Source organism: Microplitis demolitor, chromosome 4, assembly GCF_026212275.2.
Source record: "Microplitis demolitor isolate Queensland-Clemson2020A chromosome 4, iyMicDemo2.1a, whole genome shotgun sequence".
NCBI classification, from domain to species: domain Eukaryota; kingdom Metazoa; phylum Arthropoda; class Insecta; order Hymenoptera; family Braconidae; genus Microplitis; species Microplitis demolitor.
In genome coordinates this window covers 14,776,182-14,791,296 of record NC_068548.1, presented here as the reverse complement: position 1 = coordinate 14,791,296, position 15,115 = coordinate 14,776,182, and the positions used below count along the sequence as shown (strand labels likewise).

General features: G+C 28.9%; 1 protein-coding gene across 1 annotated transcript; it reads right to left on the bottom strand.

The window, feature by feature from the left end:
* Nucleotides 1-1,570: 1,570 nt before the first annotated feature.
* On the bottom strand, nt 1,571-15,051 carry LOC103568626 (protein big brother). Its single transcript, XM_008545565.3, has 3 exons — nt 14,593-15,051; nt 14,208-14,399; nt 1,571-3,227 (listed from the first exon to the last, which is right to left on the bottom strand). The coding sequence occupies exons 1-3, from the start codon at nt 14,785-14,787 to the stop codon at nt 2,910-2,912; spliced, it is 705 nt and encodes a 234-aa protein (XP_008543787.1). The 5' UTR covers nt 14,788-15,051; the 3' UTR covers nt 1,571-2,909.
* Nucleotides 15,052-15,115: the final 64 nt, after the last annotated feature.

The following is a 15,115-nucleotide window of genomic DNA, read 5'->3' as shown; positions in this document are numbered from 1 at the left end:
TAGCTATTGCCATAATATTGTGGTAATGATTACTATACTATCGTAGTAATCGTTATCATACTGTTATAGTAACCATTATCATACTGTCATGGTAAATATTACCATAACATTTAGATATTCTTCATATTATAGGAATCATTATCACAAAATTATGGTAATAGTTACCATTCCATGATAGTAATCATTACTATACTGTTATCATAATCATTACCTTAAAATCATGGTAATAATTACCATAATATTATGGTAACAATTACAATAAAATTTAACAAATCTTCGTATTATGGGAATTATTACGATAAATATATAGTAATGATTACCATACTTTTATGGTAACTATTACCATAGTAGTATAGAAACGATTACCATAATATTATGGAAATATTTTACATATATTATGGGGATGGTCACTGTTATGTACAGGCTTTATCCCCATACGCATTTAGGAACTGATCTTATGTGGATGTAGGGTTAGTACTGATGCGACTGTGGAGCTATTCCCATGAGCATGATAATCATTACCATACGATATGAGAACTAGTACTATAACTATAGGAATTGTCCACATAGTTATGGTAACTTTTCCTAGAAATTAGAGGTGTATATCCTATAATTTCAACCCTAGCAGATCCTAATTATGGTAAACTACCGTCGTTTACTGGAAATAACTGTAATTTACGGCATTCGGAAGAATTTCAGTAATTTAACGTAAATTACCGCAATTTGTGGTGTTTTACAGCAAAGTACGGTAAAATACCCTATTTTAAGGCAAATTTGCAGTAAAATTGTGGCAATTTACAGTAAAATTTTGCAGCCATGCGGCGGTATTTACGGCAAAAGTGCGGTAATGTACCTCAAACTTGCCGTAATTTACGATATTCCGAATAAAAGCCGTAACAAATGTGTTATTTTACCGTAAATTTCGGTACTCTGCCGTACATTACGGCAAGTTTGCAGTCGATTACGGCAATTTTCGGTAAAATATGGTAATTTTCCGTAATTCGGATCCACTAGGTTAAGTAATCATTACTATAACGTTATTGGTTGATATTTCATAAGCGTACTAGCAACGATTACCATAACTTTCTCTCCAGGGAAGAATTAAAAAACCTTAAAAATATAAAAAATTTGTGCATTTAAAAGTCATAAATAAAACATTTAAAGTAAAAAAATATTTTTGAAAGGTTTAATAAATACTATAAAAAAAACACAATAATTATTACTATTATCAGTACATTTATAAATTTTTTTAAAAGTATATATAAATTAATTTTTTTTCTACATAATAATTGAAACGAGATTAGCAATTCGCTCTTACTTTAATTTGGATATTAAATAACAAATAATAACATATTGCATACCTATTAAATTATACTATTTCAATAAAATCAACTTATTATTCGATAAATATTTTAATTCCGAAATTAAAGTTATATTTTTATTTCAATTAAAGAGATACACGGCGAGAAAAAAATAGTTCTCATTTCTATGTAGAATGGTAACCATTACTATGTTACGTAGATACGAGGATTTTTTAGCGTCGAGTCACAAGGCATAGTAACCCCCCCCCCCCATTCTACATAGTAACGGTGACTATGCTAGTATAGGACTGATTACCATTCTACATTCACGAGAGAACTATGTAAATGGTCATCACTACAATGTTACCTAGTAACATTTACGATCTTTTATTTATTTCATTTTTAGTAAATAAGGTTATGACAAAACAAATAACTTAGGTTACTATAAATAGATATATGTAGAAATTGAATTAATCTATTGAAATAATCAAGATATTGCTCAAAAAGAAATATCATTTTTTGATAACAGATAAATAATAATTAAATAAATTAAAATATTTAATAATATACATCGCACATGTATGCACAAGATGTGCATACACATACACACAGGTTACTGCGCAAACATCCGCGCATGTTAACTTCCTTGTCTCACTTATTAAACTGTAGCGACACCTATTCCAGCATGGGACTGAGTAGCATTCTACATAACCCTGATACCCATGCTAGATAGCAATTTTTACCATTTCAGTTGTTTCAATGTAACATAGTAATCATTAATAGAAAAATGATAATGAGTCCTATTCTACATAGCATTATTTACCATTTTACAAAAAAATGAGTCTGGTTACTATATAGCATAGTAATCATTACTATTCTTTTCTCTCCGTGTAGTTTATTATTAAATTACAAACCATAATTCGGTATTTTTATTAATACACATGGAAGTTTCTTGCACTTAATGTTAAAACAAAGCTTAATGCTTAATTAATTTTTAAATTCAATAATTTTCTTACTAATATTTACATTAAATAACAAAATGCCTTGATAAAAAAGTTTACACGTAAAAAATTATAATTATCATTTAAAAAAAAAATAAACACTGATAATAAATAAAACAAATAAAAGAAATGGAATCTCGAGGTGAGTCATTATGATATTTGAAGTCGGCTGATTCATACTATAAACTAATTGTATAAATATACATATAACATATAGGAGCATTCACTTGTTAGTCTCAAGATCAACTACAGTTTTGCTGCTTATAAAGTCTACTCTCGTATTCTATGAATTTATTACTCGTTTTCCGTCGGTTATTTATTTTAATATATTTATTAATGAAAACACGTTATTACCCATCACATCATATAGAGTCATGTGGGGTAATTGTGCGCAGTAAATAAGTGTGCGCAAACCCATGGATTTCAATCCGAAATGAATTGGTTTGTGCACACTTACCCACAGCGCAAATGTGTTTTTTTTTTTTTAATATAATTTTCAAATTATTTTCATTAATTTTTAATCGATCTTTAAATTATTTAAAAATGAAAAAAAAGTTTTAATAAAATCAAATTGATTTCTAATATAATAATATAAATTGAATTATGTCTAATAAAATTTGTCTGTAGGTGCTCCACTGGTTCCCGAAACATGATGACCCAGATGATGATGATGGTGATGATGACCAAGATGATGATTATGGTGCGGTTGTTGTGCTGCTGCGTTTCTGTAGGCCCTCTGTTTCTCATCGAACTGACGTAGGCGTTCATTGTAGCGGTTTAACTGATTGCGCAATTGAGCATCCTCTCGAGCTGCAGCTTCTTCATCGAATTCCAGGCAACCAACTCCGTCGAGACGCTCTAGATCGATCCAACCGCGCCACTTCACGCAGACGCCATTCATTATCAAATGTGATTTCAAATGGACCTGATAATCACACAACAATATACTCTTGTTATACGATTTTATAAAAGTGTTTGCGATATATTTTTATCTCATTCGTAACTGAATTATTAAAAAACGAAAAAATAAAATAAAATACTTGAATGCTAGCCGTGTAATTTTCTTTTAGCCGCAGGCTGAATCTACCTTACAATCTACGTAATCGTCCGCTAGAAATTATAGAAGCAGGCGAAAAAATAAAAAATCCATTTGGTAATGGGCTAAAGTTGGAGGTAAAATAGTATGTATTACCATGAGTCAAATAACGATTGATCACAAAAAGTTCATTAAAATTTATAAATTTTGCTGTGATAAAATTCGAGAAGTCGAATTGTATAGTGGAAAATTTTATTTTTAAAAGTGCACGAAAATCAGAATATTAAAAATTAATAAATAATAGTAAAAAGTGGAATCTATTATCAATAATTAGTACTATTATGTGCTTAATGCAAAGTAGTTTACTAATTTTTGTAGATTTTTAAAAAACTACTATCAATTGTTTCAAAAACTAACTAAATATTATTACTTTAATAATACGTGACTTATAAGTGAAATTTAATTAATTTATGGTATAATCTATTAAAAAGTAATGATTGGTCGAATTAACAATTGCTATCTTAGATACTGTTTTTTACAGCCGAAAATTGCAAAAGCTACTAACTTTTATTTTATAAATTCGATATCACTGATCAATTACTAGCTTAAAATATCATTTATCCATGAGTATAAATTAATTTACAATATACATAAATCGAATAAGTGGTAAATAATAAAATGAAAAATTCGTATACTAGATCTTTATATATTAATATGTACGTTTACTAATTTTTCGGTCCCTCATTTTTAAAATTTTTCTATGTTTATTTGAATAGTAATAACTGTAGATAGCAATTTATCGATTCTTTTTCATATTAATTTTAATATACGACATTACAAATTTTGCTCTTCTGCGTATCAAATTTAAATATAAATAATAGCTATTTTGTAAAATATATAATGATCCTGATTTGATATTAGTATCGAAAATACTAATTTTAAGTCGAAAATAAACTACAAACTATTAAAATTTTAAGCATCATTTTTTTCCATGTGCTGAACATGAGAGCGTAGAATATATGAATATGGTATTCATTTTTCTGTTTAATTTTTGAGGAAGTCTACGGCTTCCGTGATACTGCCAAATGATCGCAAACCTCATAGAATTCGACAGAAAAGACATTTTTTTCAAATCTTCCACAAAAATGGACTAATCAAAATTTTTTAATTCAAAATTTTCGTCTTCAAATGTAGTTTACAAAAAAAAATTAAAGATTAAAATCTATAAAATTTTCACTTTCTTGAAACAATTGCATTTTTCTCGAATTCCATTTTTCCCAAAAATTAAGCGGGATATCGAAAAATTTTAATCTTAAAAAAAATCTTATTTTATTGAGTTTTAAGACGATTCGCGGTAATTTGTTTCGGGCTAACGCTAAAAAAGTATGACTATAAGAACCTTCTTGAAAACCTGTACTAAAAGTCATCCCATCCTGACCGTCGGCTTCGATAGTCAGTAATTTAGTGTAAAATATAGTAAAATTAAAAATCGAATAGATTATTTTCAATCAACTGGTTTTGGAAAAAGAAGTGTATTGTACTGAAATATAACATATTTCCATGAAAACTATGTAACTAAAATAAACAAATAAATTAATGTTTTTACTGTGTATAGTATGAAATTATAACTTAATGAAATACTAAAAAATTTTATAAATTAAAAACCTAATACAGTAGAACCTTGATAATTCAAACCTTGGTAAGTTCAAAACCTCTGTAACTTAAAAATTTTTTTGATTCCGTTCTCTTACCCACCTAGCACCTCTATTACTTTAAATACAAAACCTCGATAACTTGAACAAATATTTTGAGTATCGCCCTTGATAACTTAAAATAATATTTTGGCGACCTCCATAACTTAAAGTACTATCAGTGAGTCATTGTATGGAGTATATATACAAACAAAAGTTTTTGCCAAAAGCTTAATTTATTTTCACTTTAGTCTTCCAGTATATTTCTTAACGAACGGAACTTGAAATGAAACGAAAATTGAACACTTTAACATATTCTAAATGATCTAACACCAGATCCACCAATCTCAATCGGTGGCGCAAGGAAAGCTGTCAATGGTTTACGAGCATTTATTGAGCCTTGTGAATACATTAACAACGAGATTTTCTCTTGTTTACATAACATTGAAAGAATAATTGATGTAGAAAATCAAAAATGCATGAAACAAAAGAATATTACTGACTTTTTCTTGAAGAATTGAACTTACTTGAAGAAATAAATCATAATAAATGTCACTTCTATTGAATTAAATGTATCTTCTTTTACTCAAGTTTCCAAAATCGATAAACCTCGTTAAGTTAAAAAATTTATTTCAATAACCTCTCTGACTTAAACTCTCGATAACTCAAATGTTTTAACGTTTCCCTTGAATTTTAATTTATCGAGGTTCCACTGCATATTATTTATTTATTTAATGTCTGATATATTATATATTTAAATAATTATATTTTCCATAAAAAACTTATTTTTATCAAATATAAATTCATTTGAGTGTTAAAACTCTGAACCATAGTAAATGCGGTTTATTATGAAATCCGCGTCATTTCAAAATCACTTGGCTCAAAAAAAGAACCTCTATCTTTTAAGAAACAGAATGAATTTGGATTAATATAAAATCCGTATTAACTCCTAATTTTTAACAATGTATGAACTATGAAAACAACACAAAACCCATTGCATTGTAAAGAATTAAAGCATTCCGGTAAACGAAATTATATAATTTTCAACCTTTTACACTTCGCCGTCAAATTTTCAACTAGCCGCGTGAACGTACACAAAAGAATATGTTATTATTCATCTTTTTTCGGCAATTTTACTTATTGAATAGAAAGAAAAGTATATAAATGTATAAATAAAGACATACAACGAAATTTTCGTGTAAGTTATGGGACTCTTTATTTAATTGCGTTATAGTTATTTTTTCGGTTCGCCAGCTGTACTGATTCTTTAAATGCCGTCGCGGCAAGGCACCTCCACATGACGTTTATTCGAATTATAATCGAACAGCGGGGTAACTATATTTTTTTCTACTGGACTTGTGAGTTTTCATTCATTCAGGTAAGCATTGAATTATGCGCAAAGTTGACTAAATGTCAATTGATAAACATGCAAGTCAGGCTTTGGAGAAACCCGAACCGACATAGACGTATAGTCACCCAAAATGAGTCATTCGTAATTTGTTTGTGTTTATGATAATATTTACATAGGGAATGGGCTTTGTGAATTTTTTTTTGCAATCATCTTTGGCTATTCTCCCGATATTTTATACTTCTATTACACGTCATGGCTACTTTAACTATAATTTTTTTTTTTGGTATGCAGTGAAAAATATTGTGTGTCTGTGTTAAATTTTTTATATTAATTATTTTGTGTTAAATCGACATATTTTACTGTGCTACTGTAAAATTTTCATTATTAACATTTTTTAAGTGGCAGGGTTGCAAATTCTTTAATGAGAATATTTGTAACTAAAAATTAAATTAAATTAAATTTGCAACCCTGTCTTGTGTTGCCACTGACAATTGAAAACACTGTTGATTGTACTTTTCGTACTATTCAAAATTCGTGTCAAAACTAATACAAATTTAGTGTTGAAATTCAACGCAAAAAGTATGAGATTATGTTGACTTTAACACAATATTTTTTACCGCGTACTTTGAATTTTTAAAGTAACAATTAATCAAAGTATTCACACAGTTTACGTGACAATTAATAACTTAGTCTGGTAAATCTTTTTGACTTTGGTTGTTCTCACGCAATGAAATGAAACAAGAAGTAAAAAACAATAAAACAGAATAAGGTAATAAGAGAAAAAAAAGGACGCAAAACTGACGCGTTTGGGCGTGACCCATTATCGTCACATAATAATACCCAGTAATATTTAAACTGTAACTCGTTCCGCTTAACCCTTTCACGAGCTCATTTGCATCTGACGACAAAGAATGCGAAAAAAAGGAATAAAAAAAATATAATGAATTATAAAGGGGAGACCATTTAGCCGTAAAAGAGATCGAGTTTAACAATCGAAATTGTCATTTTTTTAATAGTGGCGCTTGTTTTTCGTTGCATACCAAAAGCTAGACTAAATCTACACCGTATTATGTAAGTGGGCGTCTCCTGAAGTCTTTTTTTTTGTCAAGTCCGATCTGGACAAAAAGTGGGACATTTGTTATTAGTTCCGAGAACCATACGGTCAGCGAGAAGGATATAAAGGTAACTAATATGCTCTTAATTGTCATCCGTAATCCATCGATCTTCTTTTTTCCCCTAAAATACTCTTTACATTCACACATTTATATACGCAGTGAAAATAAATCTAATCCCACATTTGTATTTTTCTTTTTTTTTTTTTTTTTTTTTTTCTTTTTTTCTGAAAACAAGTTATCGTTTCGTAGACAAAATTATCTCAGAAAAAAGAGATATCTGGGGGTAAAAAGTTGTTACTGGCTCAAAAACTTTTTGACCATACACAGAAAAACGAAATTTCTTGGTGCAAAAAAAATTTTGCATTAAGAAATTAAAATTTGAATTTTCTGAAGACAAGAAATAATTTCTTGACGCAAGAAATTTTTTTCCGTATGAAAAAATAATATATGGTTAAAATATATAAAATCATATATGTTTGCAACAAAAAAATATATGATATAGTATATTGTATATTATAAAAAATCATATAAAGATTTTGGCCGATTTAATATAAAATTATATACAGTAGCAAATATATGTATTCCATATATGTAACTTATATGTTTTTTATATGAAATGAAATATATGCTAACATATATCTTATTTGGTGTATGTATATGTATATGGGTATATCATATATTCGCATCAAATTAACTAATTTTGAAAATTTTATCTGCAATTTAAAGAGTATATTAAAATTTAGATCTAATTTAATTGGAGTTGGTCATACGAATAAGAAACTTTTTTTTTCCATACACAATATAAATATATGTTTTCATATATGATAAAAATATATTTTTTGTATATGATTGACGTATATTTTATATATGCTAAACATATACGAGCTCGTATATCCCGTACGCAAAAAATATATATTCGGGCGAATCTGAATATATGTCGCATATATGAGACATATATTCAGATTCGCCCGAATATATCCCGGATATATACTTTTTGCGTACGGGATGATGAATATTATATTTGTTAATATAAAAAAATATATATCAGAATATATATAGTTAAATTGGCCACATATATATTTTGATATTTATCATATATTTTGACCATATATGTTATTTTCATCATTTTTTATGTGCAGATTCAATTGTTTATTTCCAAATAGTGAAATAAAGTTTTTTATATTTGAATAAACGTCTAAATAAGCCATTAATTGAAATTTAAAGTTCTGAAATAAAAATATTTTAGTTTAACTATGCGGCGACGTGTATGTAAATCGTTGAAAAAAGGGTTCTACCTTTTTATCTATCATCTTGTGTAATTATTTCTACACGCCACGGGGTATTACAACAATTGAGTCACGTGTCCCTTGTCGCTTTTCAACAACATTAAAACAATGCACCCGACAAAAAACGCCAGGGACTATATGCTTCGTGCCGTGATCTTAATTAAAATTCTAATTGTCATAATTTCCAAATTGAAATTAAAAAAAAAAAAAGTAAGTAAATAAATAAACACATTGTGAGAATTAAATGTATATTTCAAGAAAAAATACTTGATTCAAGTATTTTAGCTACTTTTGCTCTCGTAAAATGAATCAGTGAATATTCACTGCAGAAATATAGTTCCAAGTATATCACTGATTCACAGTAAATATTAACTGATTTGTAGCATTTTTACTGATTCATTATACGAGAGTAAATACTCTCTTAGATTTGAAATAGTGAAAATAGTGACTATTCACTGTTTACTTGTGAAAAGTAAGTCACTAAGTCAAATATTATACTTTTCACTGGTGATAAATGACTATTCACTGTCAAATAGTGATTTTCACTGATTCAATTTTAGAGAGTAGTGCCCTGCAATTATTTGCATCAATGAAGCAAAATAACAGCTTCATTCAAGTATTTCATTTACTTGCTTAATACTAAGAAAAAAATTTGATTTTTTGAAAAAATATTATTAGACATGCTGCCATTTTATCTAATGTTGTTCAAATTAGTTTTGTACCTGAACGAACATTTTTTTTATGAATAAATAATTTTACCCTACCTAAGATTCGATCCTAAACCGATTACGCGAAACTTACGACGCTCAGCTACAATGGCTTATTGGAACTCATATTTGTAATAAACTCTTAGTTATTCATCGATGTTTGTCGTCTTAAATATGGTACCCACGGGTAATATGGTCTGTCGAATAAGGCCTAAGTAACAAAAATGATATTTAAAATAACCGCCTCCGCTAAAGGCTACTCTAGAAGAAGGGTCTTGTATAGAGATGTTACGACAAATTTATAGAGTCCCGATACCACGTTCCCTGTCTTCTATATTTCATCATCCGTCATATGGTGTCGTAGCGCAAAATAAATTATAAAAACTAATCTAGTCTTCTGTTTCTTAAAAAGTGTTGTTGCTAAATTTAAGTGATGATTCGTCTCTAATACCAATTTTATTAAGCATAGTTGAATTATTCCAGTTTGTTTAATCCGTAGGCCTTATTACCCTACCGTAGTAAAATAAGGCTTATTTGTATGGTTTTTGTAAAAGTAGAATTTTTTGTTTGTTTATGGCAAAAATTACCGATACTTGATTACATTTAATGGCTAATGTATTGAAATAAAGATTAATGATACATTTCGATAATTAAATCCAATATTTTCGATTCTATTCACAATCTCCCTTAACTAGGCCTTATTACCCGCCGGTACCTTAATAGTTTATTGAAGTAGCTCTCGAAAAAATTAATAGGGGGGAAGGTAGAGCAAAATGGGCCTTTTAAGAAATGAGGGCTTATATGTAATATAAATGTCAGCCCGATTCGTGAAAATCGAAATTCCAACTGATGTCAACGTTTTGAGGTTCTAGGAAGCTATTTTGACTAAATTCAAGATGATGTCCGAGTGTATGTATGTATGTACGTACGTATGTAAATATTCCGTAACTTTTGAACGGATTAACCGATTTTGATCTTCGAGGTGTCATTCGACGCGGCTTATTATTTACTATAAACCCTAAAAATTTGAGCTTAATCGGTAGAGTACCTTCGGAGGTATTTCAAAAAGAAAATTTGTTCAAAAATGTTTTTTTTTTAATAACTTTTAATAACTTTTAATACGAAAGAATTAAAGAAAAAAATTTTTTTTAGTATTTTGGAAATTTCTCAAAAACGACTAAATAAATCAATTTGAAAATCTGATCAGTTGTAGAACTCAATAAAACGCGTCGATTGCCACCTTAAACGTCTCAATCGGTTTATTCGTTCGAGAGATATCGTTTTAGAAAAAATGGTAAAAAACGTTATTTTTCGAAAACAAAGGCATACAAAAGTATTTTTGAGCTCGAAAATGTATCCACAACAAGTTTTCGAGCTCAAGGAGCTCGAAATGGGCGGTAAGTTTTGGGGCTGACCCACAGGATCAACCGACAGACCGATTTTTTTTTATTTAATTAAATAATGGCTTTATTGAATTTTTCAATTGAAATAAATTTGAGACGATATGAAGTCAAGTAAATAAATATTTGCTTGCCTTAAGTAATTGGTGCTTTTATAAATGTATTACTAAAGTAAAGCAATAGTTTTCTTAAAATAAGAGCTATCAATTTCATCGTAGGAAAAAATTACTTATTTTAAATATTTATGGAAAGACAAATAAATACTTAAATTTAATTTTTTTTTCTCAGTGTAATTATTTTCTCCGTAATTCTGTTTTCTCCAAAATATATGGTCTTAGCATCAAGTCCCTCAAGTGCAGCACAGGTATAAATTTCTGCGTACTGTCCATTAAATTTATTTAAGTGCACACTATTACCGGATGTCATTTTAGATTTATACCCATACCTGTACGGATTTACGATTTAATGGTTTCAAAATACCCCTGAAGGTACAAAAGCTTTAAAATATTTTACCGTACCTAAGCTGAACCCTAGAGTATGACCATGGTATACGAAGAAATTTTAACGTGAAGTATTTTTGCATGCGCAAAAAAAACATAAAGTGAAAAGTGTGCCAAAATTCAAAATGGCAGCTCAGCGACGCATTATCGATTGCAATGGCGTTCAAGGCGTCGTCTGCGCCATTATGATGCGCTGGAAAATTTAACGTTCTTAAAAAATACCAAAAGAACAAGAATAAAAATATTTTATGTAGCCGATAAATATTTCTTAGTAATTCTTTTTCTTCACTTTCAAAGTCGAAAGTGTATCCCGGATATTTTTCTGTTTCCTTTACATTTTAGTTTATGATCTAGGCTCGTATAGAAAGAAGTGATTCTCAGAAGATCCCGAGACAATTCTTGAACGGTCAGTTTTATGTATTTATTGAAAAATTTTAGTCACTGTATACCCGGGCATGAAGGAAGCCATCGGCCTCCCGCAGTGAGAATATAGTGTGCGGGTGCTCGAGCTCAACTTTAAATGAGGAATCGAGGATAAACGGAAGTTATCAATGATCCGTTTTCTAAAACTGGTTTAGCATGGACAGAATAATTCATTGTGACGGCTTTCATGTTAAAAGACGTGAGCAATAACAAACGTCACGGAAATTTCGGTCTCTAAACTTAACTATTAAACACTAACTGCTATGTTAGTTTAAATTTGTATGGAGTTGTCAAGCTTTACGGTTCTGAATTATCGGCTCAGTGTGGAAAACCTTATTACGGCTTATACGCACGTTTACTACACTAATTTGACGTAGGGTACGTTTTACATAATGTCTTAATTGTGTATATATTTACAAATCGTAGAATGAAAAGTATGATATTTTTTAACTACAAAGTTTCCATTCGGAAATATGACGCTTTTACCCGTATAAAAAAACAATATATGGTTAAAATACATAAAATCATATGTTTGCAACAAAAAAATATATGATATAGTATATTGTATATTATAAAAAATCATATAGTGATTTTGGCCGATTTAATATAAAATTATAAATAGTATTAAATATATGTATTCCATATATGTAACTTATATGTTTTTTATATGAAGCTATGTATACTAGGGTGAGCCAAAAAAAGAACTAATTTTTTTTCTTTAGTTACCGTGAAAATATTGTTAAAGATGATGAAAAAAAAATTCTAATAAAGTTTGAGCTCTTAATATGAATATTAAGAGGTGGCTCATCGGGTTTTTTGATTTCCCATTTAAATAACATGGAAAAAAATAATTTTTTAGTTTGGAATTTTTTACCTCGGTAATGGCTCATTGTACGAATAAGCTCAGCATACATTTTTGTAGGGAATTTAACGCTCTACGAAAAAGCTCTCTTATCATTTTTCGATAAATCCATCTGTTCTAAAGTTATTCGAGCTCGAAGTCAAGTTAGAGTAAATTTGGAGATCTTTTTACTTTTTTGGCGAAACTATCGGACTTATTACAAAATGTCATAGTTTTTTTTTTTTAGACAATTGTATTTCCTACAAATTATCATGGATAAATTTTTTTCAAATTCTGCATTGTTTTCTAGTTATTTCCATTTTAATGCCAAGTTCTTGAAATCGATCAGAACAATACTTTTTTAGAAGCTTGGCATTAAAATGTAAATAACTAAGTTAAAAAACGAAATTTAAAGAACATTTATCAGAGATAATTTTTAGGAAATAAAATTGTTTACAAAAAAGATTCTATGATATTTTCCGATAAGTCCAATAGTTTCACCGAAAAAGTAAAAAGATCTCAAAATTTACTCTAACTTGACTTCGAGCTCGAATAACATTTGAACAGATCGATTGATCGAAAAATGATAAGAGCGCTTTTTTGTACAGCGTTAAATTCCCTACGAAAATATATGCTGAGCTTGTTCGTACAATAAGCCATTGCCGAGATAAAAAATTCCAAACTAAAAAATTATTTTTTCCCATGTTATTTAAATGGGAAATCAAAAAACCCGATGAGCCACCTCTTAATATTCATATTAAGAGCTCAAACTTTACCAGAATTTTCATCATTTTTAACAATATTTTCACGGTAACTAAAGAAAAAAAAATTAGTTCTTTTTTTTGGCCCACCCTAATATATACATTTACATTTACTTTCTAATATATTGTATTGATATATTTCCTTTTATATTCAAAAAATATAAAATTTTTATATGAAATGAAATATATGATAGCATATAATTCATATTATATATGGCACCATATATTTTCTTTGTTATATTTTAGCATATATCTTATTCGGTGTATGTATATGTATATGGTATATCATATATTCACATCAAATTACCTAATTTTGAAAATTTTATCTGCTATTTAAAGAGTATATTAAAATTTAGATCTAATTCAATTGGAGTGGGTCATACGAATAAGAAACTTTTTTTTCCATACATAATATAAATATATGTTTTTATATATGATCAAAGTATATTTTTCGTATATGATAGAAATATATATTCTTATGTATGAAAAAAATATAATTTTCGTATATGACAAGAATATATATTTTCATATATAATAAAAATATATTCTTTTTGTATATGACTGACATATATTTTATATATGCTAAACATATGCGGACTCGTATATGATGAATATTATATTTTTTAATATAAAAAAAATATATCAGAAAATATAGTTAAATTGGCCACATATATTTTTTGATATGTATCATATATTTTGACCATATATGTTATTTTCATACGGGTTCCATCGTTTTACAGAATTATTTTTTCAATTTTCAGCTATAAATTTAAAGTTCACTAAATTTACAATACCTTGCCATGTTCCTTGTCGAAATCACATGTACTAGGCTCATTAGAGTAATTTCCTGTAGAAGGGCCGAAGGTCAGTTGAAGGTTTGTTCCCATCGCAGCAAATGCAATTTCGGTATGACCCTCTCGACACCCATTTTGAAAGCGTCCTTGACGTTCTTCCAAAGGTCTATCTCTAAATCCGGTGTACCTTATCTGCAAACATACGTTAAAAAAAAATATTTACAATCCAACTATATAATTCTGTTATTCGACTTTTCAGTAATAACCTTATACACAGAAAAAAATAATTTGTTAACGCAAAAAATTCATTTTTTCGGTGTACATATATTTTAAAACTTAATGAAGCACAACTTATTAAGCAAATAATTCAAAAATTGATAACTACCTCACATTCACGACTTAATCGTCTAAACAACTCATCGCTTTCAAATTTGGCCTTTTGATCAGGTACAACTCTCGGCATTTTGAAAACAAATTTCGGACGTGGTTGCTCATATAAACCCATTCCGTCAAAAGGAATAACACCGACACCAAGACCACCTACACCTCCAGCATGTTCACTCATCGCGTGCATCATCATTAGAAACTATTAACTCTTCTTTTAACTATTCAATACTTTATTTTAACAAAAATCTGCACAATTAAGTTTTTAGTCAACCACGTTACCAAAGTAACTTATGTTAGCAATGCACGGTTGCGTTATCGTAAAGAATCCACAGAACTTAAAACATATTTAATTAGATCAACACATTTCGTCTAAACTGTCTCAAATAGCCGAAAAAAAACCTTACTGATAGTCTTCTATTAGAAATGACGAACGTCAGTACCTTACGATTCAGTGTCTCAGTGGGGACTAAAGCTTGGTGATCGTTTCATCGTTTCACTGTAAGCTGATTCTCTGGTGTTGC